Source organism: Anopheles stephensi, chromosome 2 (genome assembly GCF_013141755.1).
Source record: "Anopheles stephensi strain Indian chromosome 2, UCI_ANSTEP_V1.0, whole genome shotgun sequence".
Taxonomy (NCBI): Eukaryota; Metazoa; Arthropoda; class Insecta; order Diptera; family Culicidae; genus Anopheles; species Anopheles stephensi.
In genome coordinates this window covers 47,861,510-47,875,990 of record NC_050202.1, presented here as the reverse complement: position 1 = coordinate 47,875,990, position 14,481 = coordinate 47,861,510, and the positions used below count along the sequence as shown (strand labels likewise).

Here is a 14,481-nt window from a genome sequence, read left to right as displayed (position 1 = left end):
ACGCGGATATCGTTGGACAAAATTTAAATCATGTTTTATTTTCTATAATAACAATAATTGGTCCGTAAACAACTTTATTTTTGTCGACCAGCTTCCATATTACAATAATTCCACACTACTGAACAGCATCATACACGCTTCATTCATGTTTCAGATATAAAAAGGGCTTTACTCTATACCGAATTGAGATAAAGATAAAATTCAGGGATAAGGATAATTGGCTTTATTCTTTCTTAATATCGATTGCAAGATATCCAACGTTATGTCGGTAATAAACAGTTTGCTGAACTTATTTAAATCACTTAAACGCAAGATTAGTTCTTGCTACAGGACAATGGTCCGGATGGGATTTAACACTCAATCCTGTCGAGAGAAGGCTGGCACTAGAAGGACCCTGCTAATGAACGACCCTCATTAAAAGCTACAAACTCCAAACTCCATATGAAGAGTCGTGGATCTTATTAAAATACGAAGAAACAAAACCGTACGTAAAATAATTTAAATTTGGGTGATATTGTATTGCACTTGAAAAAGGATGAGCTGTTCTGAGCGATTAGAATTTGCATTCATCAGCATCCTGATATCTACAAATGATTGAGCCGCACTGGCTTCCACAGTTCTTCCTAGATAATGGATAGAATTTTCACCAGGGATTGCACTGCTTGCAAAACGTCAACTTTGTTTAGAAACAAACGTCATACGCCGTTGACAACAAATTGTACACACAAATTGCACGCAGCTGGCAGCCGTCTGATTAGCCAAGGGCCACGGTACATTCAGTTCCGAAAGGGAAGATTGTGGCTCTAATTCCATGTGGTTGAAATCATGTCAGCCCTCAAAAGTAACGCGTTTGTGCTGTTTACGCTCGTAGCGGTACGAATCCAATCCGCGCTGTGGTCCATCATTTCCGATTGCGACGAAACGTTCAACTACTGGGAACCGTTGCACTACGTGCTGAAGGGTAGTGGATTTCAAACATGGGAGTACAGCCCGGAGTTTGCCCTGCGGTCGTACAGCTACCTGTGGCTGCATGCTTTACCGGCCAAAATTGTTGGCCTACTGGTGGACAACGGTGTTGTGATTTTCTACGCGGTGCGGTGCATGCTGGCCGTAGTATGTGCATTGCTCGAATATCGTCTGTACAAGTAAGTTCTTCGCTTGAGCTGAAACCGAATTATGGGTATCTAATTGTTTCTTTGTTTGCCATCTGATGGATCCAGGGTTCTAGGACGAAAATGTGGCGGTGGCGTGTGTAATCTGTGGTTGTTTTTCCAGCTAGTGAATGCCGGAATGTTCATTTCAAGCGCTGCGCTGTTGCCAAGTAGTTTTGCCATGTACATAACCCTAGCGACGATTACGGCTTGGTTGAACGATGATGCGAAGACGGGAATTGCTGTAACAGCATTTTCCGGATTGATCGGTACGTGTAGGATGTCTCACCACAAACCAACGCGATGGTAAACCGATGAAACATTTCCAACCTTATTTCCTTTATTCCTCCAGGTTGGCCTTTCGCAGTCATTGTAGCCATTCCCTTTGTGCTAGAGCAACTGTTCTGGAAGAAGCAGATAGTGCGTTTCATGAAGCATGCACTGCTATTCGGATGTCTGTTTGGCATTCCTATAGTGTTGATCGACAGTCTGTACTTTGGAACATTCACAGTGGCCGCATTGAACATAATCCGCTACAACGTGTTCACCTCCCATGGGCCCGACCTGTACGGTGTTGAGCCGGTAATGTTTTATGCGAAAAATCTGTTTCTCAACCATAACATAACGCTGGTGCTCAGTCTGTCCTATCCGCTGGTGGTAGTGATAGCAGCAGCGCTTGGTATAAGGAACACGAAGAATCGCCTTTCACCTATGCAAGGGCTGTGGCTCATGTCACCGCTCTATTTGTGGCTGCTCGTGTTTGTGATCCAACCGCACAAAGAAGAAAGGTAAGTAGGAGGGGGAGGAAATGCTGAAGCGAATCCGCATAACATAATTCTCTTCTCTCTGATTGTAGGTTCATTTTCCCTGTTTATCCGTTCTTCTCACTAGGAACGGCACTGCTGCTGGATCAAATGTTCTCCCACATGAAACGTGCGCTCGGTGCTCCCAACTCTTCCATCGCAAACCGTACGCTGGGTTTTGCCGTTCTGGGCATTGCTCTGTCCCTAGGGTTGTCGCGCATGCTGGCAAACTCGATGCATTATCGTGCACCGCTTACAATTCTAAACGGCTTACCGACAACGAACCAAGAAACGAACGTTTGCTACGGTAAGGAATGGTACCGTTTCCCTAGCAGCTTTTTCCTACCACCCAATTACCGGGCACGCTTCGTAGAGTCCAGCTTCGGCGGGATGCTTCCCGCATACTTTGAGGAAACTGCAAACGGTACCCAAATCGTGCACGATTACTTCAACGATCAGAACAAAGGCCATCCGCACATGTTGTTTGAGTTGGACCGGTGCGATTATCTGGTAGATTTGGATACGGGTGCGTTTTATGAGGAGAAAGCCAAGGAACCAAATTATTCCGCCGACCGGAAAACGTGGTCAATTGTCGAGAGTATCAAGTTTGTGAATGCGGCACGGTCGGAATCGTTCGCCAGGGCTTACTACGTGCCATCGATTTCGTATCCGTATTTAGTGTACGGGAAGTATAATTTGTTACAGCGCAAGAAGGTTGATTAATCTCGGCGGGTAGTTGCCTTTCGGTGGTCACGATATATTTTTATAACCATTCAAAGAGTTAATGTTATAGATAAAAGTACGTATAGAGTTAAGATTAAAGACAAAAAGAAGAAAAGTGGAGAGCTTGCATATTGTGCGTCCACTAACAGGCGATTTCTGTTGAAGAAAGTCAAGCGTGATATCTTCCCATAGCTAGCCCGGGGGCGAGATTAGAAGAGTTGAGCTTACCAAAAAGTGTGGCTTAGTTGATCAAAGGATAAAGACAAAAAATGCATGATAAAATCCGAGCTTCGTGTTTGTTGAGGACGGTACGACAAGCATTTTTAATAAAAGCAAGATTCAAACTGCGAAAAAGCCGTTAATTTGTGTTTTTATTTATGCAATTATGCAGATCTGTCAAAATCGGTATATACTTACGGGTTCACGGATCGAAAGAGGAAATCATTTGAAATACACAATCACATTTCGAAACGTTGTGCTGAACGGTCGAAAAATGTATCATCAAGACGGAGGACGAAATGTTCTACTCAAAAACTAGTTCAGATTGGAATTACGGACCAGATTACATCCACAGCAAGAAGGATGAGTTGTATCTCTGCCACCGAAAACAGCACACCGCCAGCATCACTGACAGTTGGGCAGATTTTTTTTGTCTCTTCGGGTCGTTTTTGTGTACACGGAAGGATGCACCGTGGAAAAGCTTCTTTGACTGGCGAGAAAAACAACAAACCCTCACCTACATTTGCTGGTCACCACGCCCGTTGTTGCGCGCTGTGCTTGCGGATCTGGAGCTCCAGCCAGCGAACCATCGGCGTTGTTGTTTACCCGACTGATTAGCCGTACGCACCAAAACCAACGCTACCAGCCATAGTGTTTTATCACGTCTGTAGTCCTATTAGTAGCATCATTACTCAACCGTGCGCGCGGTCGTCCGTCCGACCTGGAGGACAGCATATAGTTTTATACGGCAGCCTAATCAAACTTCAATCCTAATCTCGCAGCCAGGTGAGCATACATGCGGAGAGCGATAAAGAACCGATCCGTAAATAACACTCGAGCGAAACACGGCATGGCCACACACTCTCCACAACCATTCGGAACAGCAGCGCGAGCCCGGAAGGAGGTGTGCCTAGGGCGCGTTATATTGTTCAAGTGAGGCAATAATTGTGCGAAATGTTCTCCCTCACCATTGTAGCCTTGTTCATCTTCTCGGTGTACGTACAGAGTGTGAAGAACGTTTGGTGGCCTTTGGTCAAGAAGGTTTTTTTTTCGTTTGTGTGTACGGTGGCCTCGACTAACCGTTTGTTTCCCTTTGCAGCATAATGTCGAACTACCGTCCCCGGGGAGCGATTGCCAAAGTATTTTTTGACCGTATTCACAACGACGACGTTATACAGCAGATCGATATGACCACGGTAAGCCCTTGCATGCGTTGCACTGATGAACACACACGGGACAAAGGTGGCTCCACCAAGGCTCGATTCAAAAGTGTGCGATAGAGCTGCTTTGATTTGTTTGAATCGCACTCGAGATAAAAGCTTATCTTCCTCCAAAACAGATCAGTCACGTACGTTTTACGACGATCGGGTGAAGGGTTTCCTCCGTACTGCTGCGGTCGATTGCATTCACTAATCTGTATTGTACCGGTTTTTTTTTCTGTGTGTCTCGTTGCAGTGGTACACCATGGGAAAATTGCCTCGCAAATATGGCACCCTATACCATCATTTAAACGGACCGGACGAGCTTACGCTCGAGTGGTTGGAACGGTCGAAAAAAACGTCCGGCCGGTTTTGGTTACAGCTGTGCCACGAAGTAGCGAAGCTGTTCCTTAACATGTTTATGACCCAGACCGATATCAATGGTTTCCTCAAACGTGGCTCCATGTTCATCCTGTCCGAGCTGCAGTTCGATGAGTTTCTTACGGCCGGAGGCTTTTTTCAGCATCGCGAAAGGCAATCAGCGGTAGAGGAACACACTATCGAACCAAAAGGCAACGAAATTGATTGAAAAGTTATTGTTTCTTCTGCTTCCAGCTCAATGTCTGTGACATTGGTGCCGGTGATGGGGAGGTGACGTTACGTTTGGTGCACACCTTGCAGCAGAAACGTAGCTGGCAGGTTACGACGTACGCCACGGAATCGAGCTGGACGATGAGAAATCGGTTAAACGAGAAGAATTTCATGTAAGGCGTCGCCGTACGACGACGGTCAATGTGTTATGGCTGCATACGTTATGTTGTACGTGTTTGCTCTTCCCCTTTACAGTGTGCTGGAAACACTAAACCAAATTCACCAAGCGGATCTCATCGTGTGTTTCAATGTGCTTGATCGATGCTTCGATCCACATCTTATGCTAAGTGATATATACGAATCGTTAGATCAGACGGGGTTCGCACTGATCGCGCTGGTGTTGCCGTACAGTCACTATGTGGAGAAAAGTAAGTACTATAAACATCAGATTTTGCTTTAAGGTTTGAGTATTTTATGCTTGAGAAGTAGAGGCAGTAACCGAGCCAGCGTTTAGCATGACAGGTCTGGGTTGTTCCACCAGACGTAGGAATTTCTGTCCAGATGCGGCACGTTAAATAGCACGCTAAAGGAGACAGAAATAAGTTGCCAAGTCCGCCAAGGAATGGTCTTTGTTGGAAGAAGGTCGCCTTGCTTGAATTTGCACATTTTTATCTAATGATGCCACTAATAAGACGCATTTCGGTTTGAAAATCTGCATCCTCCGCTCTATGTTCTCCATCCTGACTCTCCCTATATGCTCCATATTGTTACAAAAATTGGATTTTCAAGCTCAGCAAACTGTATCCCTAATGCTCGACGCCCTGTTTGTTGGTCTGATCCGGCGCTAATGTGTTGTGTCCTTCGCGCGTTGGTTGTCGTTGTGCCGTTGCTTCGATCGCCAAAATTTCAGATTCCAGCCACCTACCCTTAAGAACACTGCTGGAACCGTGGCCACCGGAGAAGCGGCTCACGGTAGAGGAGGAACTGGAAATGTTCTTCGATGTGCTGCAGTCGGTGGGATTCAAAATACGGACCTGGACCAAAGCGCCATACCTGTGCGAAGGTGACCTGCGCCAGTCATTCTACTGGCTTACTGACTACGTTGTACTGTGTTCAAAATAAATGTGCAATCATTCCAGTTAAACATAAAAAAAAACAATGGAATAATGTGAAAGCTAAACGTTATGGGTTGTGATTGTGCACCTGTTTTCGTACACGTTAATGATATCACTACACTGGTGGGAATGCTTAAAACTTAATAAGGGCCTAATTTTCCTTTCGATCAATTCATACGATTATTTACTGTTGTTGACTACAAATTTCGATATTGTACGGGCCGAGGCGACAGCGGCGCCGGACATGGCAGGGCCGGGGTTCAAATCCCATCCAGACCGCCTCCCCGTACGTAAGGCTGACTACTTTTCTACGGGTAAAATGAAGTCACAGAAAAGCAGAAATGGCAGGCCGAGACCTCTCGAGGTTGTAGTGCCAAAGAAGAAGAAGAAGAATTTACTAGCTCGATAAAAATCTTAGGCCTAGTGGCTTCCTTACTGAACTGGCGGAACGGAATAATTTCGATAAGAAATGTGTGAGAATCAGGGGTTGTTTCATACTTGAGGTAACCTGGAACCGGGGAATGACTCTCAGTATGACTCTTGGATCCGTTTTGCGTCCCGTGCACAACAAGACCTCTTATTCGATAAGGCTTTTGCGGTTGTAAGACCTCTCAGACGACCTAATCCTGGAGATGAGGCTCCTGGGACGAAGATAAGGTCTCCTAATAGTAGATGTCCTTAGATGAAGAGGTCTCTTCTACGAGGTCACATGATAGGTTCCTGAGACGAAGAAATGTCTAGACGATAAGGTCTCCTAATAGTAGATGTCCTTAGACGAAGTGGTCTCTTCCACGAAGTCACGTGATAGATGAAGCAATCCAGACGAGGCCTCTCCGACTATGAGCTCTTATAATAGTTGATGCCCCCGATAAGAAATGTGTAAGAATCAAGGGTTGTTTCATACTTGAGATAACCTGGAACCGGGAATGACTCTCAGTATGACTCTTGGATCCATTTTGCGTCCCGTGCATAACAAGCCCTCTTATTCGATAAGGCTTTTGCGGTTGTGAGACCTCTTAGACGACTAAAACGTAGATGAGGTTCCTGAGACGAAGAGATATCTAGACGATAAGGTCTCCTACTAGTCGAGGTCCTTCGACGAAGAGGTCTCTTCTATGAGGTCACGTTATAGATGAAGCAATCCAGACGAGGCCTCTCAGAATACGAGCTCTTTTAATAGTTGCGGTTGTGAGACCTCTTAGACGACTAAATCCTGGAGATGAGGCTCCTGGGACGAAGATAAGGTCTTCTGCTAGTCGAGGTCCTTAGACGAAGTGGTCTCTTCCTCGAGGTCATATGATAGATAAAGCTATCCAGACGAGAGCTTCCCCCGATGCCCACGACTTCAAGATATTTTGAAAGGCAAGACCTGTAGGACTACAAGCTCCATTTCATGTGGACAATCCCAATATGTACTAAAAAGTTAAGCCTCCATCTCCATCATAGGATCCGTCCTTGGTTCGTTCGGGTGACATGCAAAACAAATGCCTCTGAAAACGAGTTAATTTACCGGAATTGTGGTTGTTTATTTCGTTTTCGGTTGTTTTGGTTGGTTTTTCTTTTACGTTCTCCTACGTAAGTAACATGCGTTGAAAGTGATATTCTGTAAACTTTTGAAATATTTGCTACACAAAACATGATATATGTATATATCTATACGTGTATGTATATAATCTTGTAAAATGGATCGTGCCGACACGGTCGCACGGCCAAAAAACACACAAACACACACACGCACACCCCTATAAACAAGAGAAGGATGATGAATTGTTGTATATAATGACGTTGTAATCCGCAAACTACCAACTTCCGTCGTCCGATAGCGTCGTGAAAGTTTAGAACAATGTGTTTTTTATGGTGTGAACCATCACAACTATCATCATCATCATCAGCATCATCATCATCCTTATCATCCTCAACATATTCGCATATACTCTTCATTGTCAAAGTTTCAAAACCATTTGTGTGAACGGTGGCAACAACGACGACTCGCCTCGTCGCCATGTTAGTGGAGCGCTTTGCTTGATTGTGCTTGTTCCGTTGTGTCGGGTCGTTCTATGTTTTCGTTCGCCTAATACGTGCTAGTAGCTTCGTTGCGTTGCATTGCAGTGTTCCTTATGAGAAGAGTCGCTTCTTTTTGCGATTCTTCATGTCCAGCTCCCGGGAAAGGCTCATGGTGCGCATAAATTCAGTCCGCGATCCGCTACCACCACCACCACCGCTACTGCTTCCGATCCCTCCGATCGTGCCACCGAACGAAAGCTTCCGGACCGGTGGATCCTCACGCCCGCCCGTCCCTGCACCCGTGCCCCCGGTACGTCCCGTCGAGTAGCGGCGCGTGTAGTGGGACGCCGGCACTCCCACCGTCAGCTGATCCTTCGAGTCCTGAAACGAGGATCGTCGCGAGCCGGGCAACGATTTCGAGTAATCCTTGCCGAGCTGGTGGACCTCGAGCGTTTGCATCTGTATTTCGGACTGCGTCGAACCACGGCGACTCCCCGACACGGACCAGTTCGGATGGAGCAGATAGCGGCTCTCGTCCAGACTGTCCACATCGTCCGAGATGGAGCGCTGGAAGCGTGAACTCGCTCCCCCACCCTCGAAACTCCCGTACCGCCCAAACGAACCGACCGAGCTTTCGTCGATCGAGCTCTGGGAGGTGGTGGTTGAGCGGCGGCGAAGGCGTGAGTTGGTCGGCGGTTGTGATGCCGGTCCGGAACCGCGCAGATGGTTCGGATCCTCGAGCCGGTACCAGACGGCCACATCGTCCAGGCAGGCTTTCTGCAGCTTCACCGAACATTCGCCGAGAAAGATGGGCTCCGAGTGGGGCAACAGATCGTACAGCACGATCTCGATCTTACGGTCTAACAGATTGTCACTGAACACGTCCGGGAAGGTAATGGTCGCGTTCCAAATGGGATTCAGAGAGGGAGTGGACACTTCGGTCTGGGCGACATGCGATTCGTTCCTAGAAGAAGAGAGGGAGAGAGATTTGGGGTAGCGTGGTTGAAGCGAGGGGTGGGGGGGAGTAGGGGGGTGCTCAAATAAGAAACCGGTCGTGAGTTTGTGAGGTTGGTGTTCAGAACGAACGAAAAAAAAAAACCAAATGAAGGAAAAAATAGGTGGACAGTGTTGGTGCGTGTCGGTGTAGGCGCAATGCGCAGCCGAAAAAGAATGATCAACGATCACGTACGAAATTTCTTCAAAACTGATGGAGACGCCTGGTGCTTTGTACTTTCGCTGCAATGCGTGTCACGTGGTCGCATGGTTTTTAAACACCATCTTGTTTTTGCGTGTGCGTGTACGTGTGCATGTTTGTTGTACGTGTGTATACGAACAGAAAAGATGATGCAAAAAAAACAAACAAACAGGAACGCTCGATATTACGTTTTGGGTAGCAACTTGATCGACGCATAGGCTTCCGGATACATGCCATAGCCCAGCGTTTCATCGCGCTCCGGCAGGTCATCGGCAGCCATCACCGAAACGACAAGCTCGTTTCGCTCGCCGTGATAGTAAACATGCACCTGAACCCTACCGGACACTAACTTGCCCTTTGCTATCTGTTCCTGAAGGAAAGAAAAACAGAGAAGGGGAAAAACATTAATCTTTCCATCGTGTGCATCGTGTGTGTGTGTGCGTGTGTGCGTGGTACTGAGGTGAAGTGGTATGTGCGTGTTGCTTTGGCTATCTTCTCGCTTGCTTTCGCTTTTCCTCCCTGTCTGTCTCTGTTCTGATTCTCCTTACGCGGTGTCGGGCGCGTGATCTACGTGAGGGATTTGAGGGTGAGGCAGCATGCTCATGTTCCGGTCGCCAGAGGCTACCTCGGCTCAAGAAACAAGCGCGAGAAACTCGCAACAAGAACGTAACAAACACATCAACACACTAACACACTAACAAATACTAACACGGCACAGCAAAAACTCTGGAAACCTTTTGGGGTTGGGTTTTTCTTCGGCTTTGTTTGTCTCATAGTTTTGTTTTTGTTTTGTTTTGGATTTTTAGCTTTTGCGGTACCACGCACAACGTTTCCAAAGAAAACGGCAAACGGGGACAAAACAAACGAACAAACAATAGAAAGCAATCAGTAACCGTGTGTGTTGGGATGAGATGGCATTCCGGTGAACATCGAGCCTAGGATGTTAGCTGTAGCGTATGCGAACATATATATATACTATTATGGATGAACCGGTTAAGGCACGGAGCCTCGAGAGCGTTCTGTCTGACTCGAGGGGGGCTTTCTTAAGATGGTAGAGAATTGAAAAAAAAAACAGTAACACATACAACTGACACCGATACAGCGACAAAAAAACGACAGAAGTGTGTTAACTTTTTTGGCGGGGTGATTGAACAGCAACACACGCAGTACAACGGGAAAGCAAAATGGGAAGGGACGAAAAAGAAGCACAATGTAGCCAGGTATTCAGGGCTCTCCGTTAGCTAGTATCGGCTCACCAACATTACCTGCCAATGTGTGATGCTATGTGTGTGTGTGTGTGTGATTGGATTTGTTGATGTTGTTTGCTATTAAAAATGGGATGTGATATGCTAATGGCGGCTTGCGGTGCAGGTGCGAGCTTGCGGTACGGTAAAACAGAGAATTGAAGAATAATTTAGCAGTGTTTTGTATAGTGGTATTTGTGTGTATTAAAAGGAAAAAGAAAAAAAAACAACAGATTTGCAAGAAGTGTCCGGTTGGCGTTCACTACGTGCCACTAGGTAGATTAAACCCTTTCTACCCCTTTCTCCTTCCCCCTCGCACTTTCTTCCCTTCCCCAAACCCGCTCGATCTCTCCCCAGCCCAATACATCCGGAACGAATCACATGTCGTCGAATCACTTCTCCGCGGTCGAGTGCCCAGCGATCCTGACAACGGTATGCAGTCGCGTGATCGTCTCGCAAACCTGAGAAGAAGGCTCGTATTTTTTTTGGCGGCAGCGAATGATGGTTTTAATGTTGCTGTTGTTGTTGTTGGTGGTGGTGGTAGTTATGGTGGCAAAATATAAGTTAGATAAACTCTGTCTAGAAAACAAACAAACGATTAGCAAAACGAACAACGGGATAGATATGAAAGAAGGGTGCAAATTGGCAACTTCCGCACAACGGAATATTAACACGAACACGCACGCACACCTTTAAAGAGAGAGAGAGAGAGGGTGAGCCAGTGTGTGAAGCAGCTAGCTAGCAGCAGCAGCAGAGTGGAGTAGAAAAATGGGTTGCTTTGATTTTGTTTTTTACTCAGCTCGAAAATGGCGATGAAACGAGGAGCGTGAGGAGCGCGAGCATGTGTGTGTTTAAGTGTATCATGACGGGTTGGGGATGTATTGTTTGAATGTTCGATATGATCCTCGCAAGCTATACCCCCGTATCCCTGTGTGTGTGAAGAGTTGGTTGAGCTATAGATCAATCTTTTCGCAATTATCCTCTTATACGGTGCCGTATGTATGTTTACAGTGCCTCAAACAGAAATCCGGACTCCCTAAATCTACCTATGACTGCTCGACTTTGAGGATGAAGCCCAAAGAGCCTAGGGCTGAACAATCACGGCTCCTTTGTCATTTATTACTTTCCATTTTTATGTTTGGCTCAAAAAGACAAAAAAGGTAGAATGTCTGATTTTCGCATGCCATATAGACATTTGAATTTGTAGGAAAATTCAGTGCAATTTATTCATTTAAAAAAATCCGGTATATTTCTAAGAATAAGACGCTCTAAGTCTCTCTAAGTATAAGTTCCAAGAGCTTCTATAAAGAACTGCAGGTAAACCGTTCTCAAAAAATGTTTTCTTTTATAGTTTTCCTATGTTTTGGGATACAGTGATGGACAACAAAATAGGACTTAAAAATACGATTTCAAAACTGGAAAACCAAAATTTGATAAAACTTCCATCAATTGGCAATTTTATTTTCATTCAAAATTGTCAAACTATTATTTCATTCCTAAAATCATGCATAAATTCACATAAAATTTGAGGGGCAAAGTAATTTAACTCTCCGAATAGCAGAACTGGGCCGAGAATGTTTTTGACAAAGCTTAAGGAGAAGATTCCAAAACTTAAAAAAAGTATGATTGAAGGTTCGGTATAACTAATAAATCAATAAATAAGTAAATTTAAAAGTTAATTATTTTATTTATAAATAAAAAAAGTAATAAAATAAATAAATAAGTTGACAATACAGCATCAGTCCGTAATAATTAATTAAAAAATAAATGCATAAATAAAATAAATAAATAAGTCGATTTGTTGAAAACCTCATTTTCATCTAACCTCAAAACCTAATAGGGCGTCTAATAGCTTATTCAATTGTCCGTCACTGTGATCTGCATTTTTCAGTTTTATCAACTTTCATTAACATAACATAAAAATAATCATTAGATAGATATCTGTATTCTCGGATGAGTATTTTTGGAAAATTTAAGAAAAACAACAGTACATCAATTTGAATTTGACAGGTTTGATCAGTTGTTGATTGGAAGTGTCCGGATGTCACTTTTGTGTATTAGTGTATATTGATAATCATCATGATCATTTGGTGTATGTTGATGTGCCCCGCTCAGCAACTGTTTTCCCAACCACCCCGGCGTGTTACACATGACAAATGTGTGTGTGTGTGTGTGAGATGTAGGACGACACAATGGAGATGATGATGATGCTGACGGTTATGGTTATATTTGCTGTTTGCTGGTTTTGTTTGGTTTTGGCAATAAAGAGCAGAGACAGTATATGTATGTATGTAACGACTAAAACAACAACAAATAGAAAAAAGAAACACAACTACAACAACATTTTCTACTTTGCAATATTACTTTGCCTACGTTGGATACAATTTAATTGTAATGTTTTGTTTTTTTTTTTGCTGTTTGCTCGCTTGTTTCTGGTTTGCCGGTATTTGATACGCAACGCACGGGTTTTACAAAACAGAACAAGAACGATAACGCAACGGCGGAACATTCAGATGGCGTGGGTAGAGTTGGAACAATTGGATGGCAAACTAAACCAACTGCCAGCAGCAGCATCCGCGATCGCAGCAAGACACCGGGCCGGATCGTCCGGACTGATCGGGAAGTATGCAATCCGCAAAGCACACCGTGTTTTAGTTGGAGTTGATAGGATTGTTTTTAACTAATTTCTGTCCAAAATCATCTTTCCACTGCTTGTGTTTAGTTTTCCAAATAAATTAAACCCGTTGTTTTAATACGCATTTCCGGTCAGGTTGTCCAGTTTATGCGAAGTTGGGCTGCTGTGGCAGTTGATTCGATTGCATTAACTTTTCCACTTTAAATATTAATTTGCTACTGACGACTATGTGTTTTCTTGATACTTTAAATATTGTTTTCCTCTGTTTCTGTTTTCTTTATCTACTTTTTCTCCTTTCTTCTGTCACTCGTTCTCATGCTTTTTTGTCGCCCTTTCTGCTTTTTTCTATTACACTTAGTTTGCCCTTTTTTTTCTTCTTCTGTTTCTGTTTTCTTTATCTATTTTTCTTCTTTGTTCTCATGTTTTAATTTTCTCCTTTTCTTCTTTCTACTCTTCCGATGTTTTTCTTTGCTCGTTTTTTTTTTGTGTGTGTTGTGTTGAGTATCGGTAGTTGATGGTCTGCTTGATTGTTGACGGGGGTTTTCGTGTGTTTCTTCTTCGTGTTCACATCCAAGCTCTTTCGTGTTTTATATGTTTCTGTTCCTATCTTCTGTGCGTTTGCTTTGTTGTTCTGTTGTTGGTTCTTAACGCGGTTTTCCCGTCTATCCTCGACAAGCAGTTTTATTTGTCATCGTTTTTTTCCTTTTTGGACTTACTTGTGTGTATTTGATGTATTTTTCCCCCTTCCTGTTCTGTTGTTGTGTTCTTATCCTGTGTGTGTGTTTTTCTTCTCTTTTTACGATACGCAGTAGGTATAAGTATTGATGTATATGTATATATGTATATATTTTATAATATATAGATTATTGTATTCTTTTTCCTTTTTCTCTTTCCGCTTGGTTCTTATACTACCTCAAAATATAAAATATGGAACTCTTTCTTTTCTGCTCGCTACATTCTCTCTCTCTCCCGCTCTCGCTATCTCCCTATCCCCTTTTCCCTAATCACGTGTATGCGCTCTAAACAGTACAGAAAAGTCGCGAGCTGAGACCCGAATAGTTTTTGAAAGCGCTACTTGTTTAGTTTCACCAATAACTCTCCTCATTGATCGCGTTCTTTGGTTACATTCAGCCGGAAAGTACATCCGGTCAGATGGGTCAGAGCAAGTAGAAAGTTGGCATCGTGACGCCCCACAAAGTTAGTGCTTATTGTATTGTTGCTAGTCTGCCTTGCTACACTACCAAGTCATCAGGAATGGTGTTCCCTTTGCACACTGTCTACGACACTACTGTACGCTACTGTGAATGGTTAAATGATGCAGTTGATATCTAGTTCCGTAGATTGTTCCGTTTCCTTTTTTCTGTCTGTCGCTCTTAGGTGTGGATTGGTTATGTTCCTGTTTCCCTTTTCTTGTTTTTTTGGTTGAAGTTTTTATGAATAAATTGCGTTGCAAATTTACCATGTAGCTACATATACACGCACATCAACTTGTGTAGAAAACAAAAGTAACGTATGGATAGATTTATACCGGTGTTTTAGGCAATTTGCGTCTCGTCGGCGAGGAGGGCGATTTATCCACCGTCGATTCACTTTCTGCGAAAG

The 14,481-nt window shown here is 44.1% G+C and overlaps 3 protein-coding genes across 6 annotated transcripts in view; 2 read left to right on the top strand and 1 right to left on the bottom strand.

The window, feature by feature from the left end:
* The first annotated feature begins 685 nt into the window (after nucleotides 1–685).
* On the top strand, nucleotides 686–3,031 carry LOC118507438 (alpha-1,2-mannosyltransferase ALG9). The gene is made up of 4 exons (XM_036045916.1): nucleotides 686–1,145; nucleotides 1,221–1,420; nucleotides 1,504–1,939; nucleotides 2,008–3,031. Exons 1-4 carry the CDS (start codon nucleotides 826–828, stop codon nucleotides 2,675–2,677), a joined length of 1,626 nt encoding a protein of 541 aa, XP_035901809.1. The 5' UTR covers nucleotides 686–825; the 3' UTR covers nucleotides 2,678–3,031.
* Nucleotides 3,032–3,271: 240 nt separating this feature from the next.
* LOC118507439 (methyltransferase-like protein 9) lies at nucleotides 3,272–5,866 on the top strand. 4 transcript variants are annotated; one of them, XM_036045920.1, is made up of 6 exons: nucleotides 3,272–3,682; nucleotides 3,996–4,244; nucleotides 4,352–4,639; nucleotides 4,711–4,859; nucleotides 4,942–5,114; nucleotides 5,597–5,866. In XM_036045920.1, exons 3-6 carry the CDS (start codon nucleotides 4,361–4,363, stop codon nucleotides 5,806–5,808), a joined length of 813 nt encoding a protein of 270 aa, XP_035901813.1. In that variant the 5' UTR covers nucleotides 3,272–3,682; nucleotides 3,996–4,244; nucleotides 4,352–4,360; the 3' UTR covers nucleotides 5,809–5,866. The 4 variants fall into 4 exon arrangements, with proteins under 4 accessions (XP_035901813.1, XP_035901811.1, XP_035901810.1 ...); XM_036045918.1 differs by having other exon boundaries at nucleotides 3,277–3,682; nucleotides 3,996–4,092; XM_036045917.1 differs by having other exon boundaries at nucleotides 3,679–3,891; nucleotides 3,996–4,092.
* A 1,429-nt stretch (nucleotides 5,867–7,295) lies between these two features.
* LOC118507080 (regulating synaptic membrane exocytosis protein 2) overlaps nucleotides 7,296–14,481 on the bottom strand; it is a 32,787-nt gene continuing 25,601 nt past the window's right edge. Inside the window, exons 9-11 of the mRNA XM_036045063.1 lie at nucleotides 14,408–14,472; nucleotides 9,189–9,370; nucleotides 7,296–8,769 (exon numbers count right to left, since the gene is read on the bottom strand). Coding sequence (XP_035900956.1) covers nucleotides 7,917–8,769; nucleotides 9,189–9,370; nucleotides 14,408–14,472 — 1,100 coding nt within the window. The 3' untranslated portion in view covers nucleotides 7,296–7,916. The remainder of the gene's footprint in view (nucleotides 8,770–9,188; nucleotides 9,371–14,407; nucleotides 14,473–14,481) is intronic.

What these genes read in the sequence shown, in the direction of transcription:
- LOC118507439 (XM_036045917.1), top strand. Translation starts at nt 3,851, where the DNA reads ATGTTCTCCCTCACCATTGTAGCCTTGTTCATCTTCTCGGT. An exon ending in ATCGCGAAAGGCAATCAGCG is followed by an intron (nt 4,640 to 4,710) that starts GTAGAGGAACAC and finishes TTCTGCTTCCAG; the next exon opens with CTCAATGTCTGTGACATTGG. An exon ending in CAGTCACTATGTGGAGAAAA is followed by an intron (nt 5,115 to 5,596) that starts GTAAGTACTATA and finishes CCAAAATTTCAG; the next exon opens with ATTCCAGCCACCTACCCTTA.
- LOC118507438 (XM_036045916.1), top strand. Translation starts at nt 826, where the DNA reads ATGTCAGCCCTCAAAAGTAACGCGTTTGTGCTGTTTACGCTCGTAGCG. An exon ending in CTCGAATATCGTCTGTACAA is followed by an intron (nt 1,146 to 1,220) that starts GTAAGTTCTTCG and finishes TGATGGATCCAG; the next exon opens with GGTTCTAGGACGAAAATGTG. An exon ending in CAACCGCACAAAGAAGAAAG is followed by an intron (nt 1,940 to 2,007) that starts GTAAGTAGGAGG and finishes CTCTGATTGTAG; the next exon opens with GTTCATTTTCCCTGTTTATC.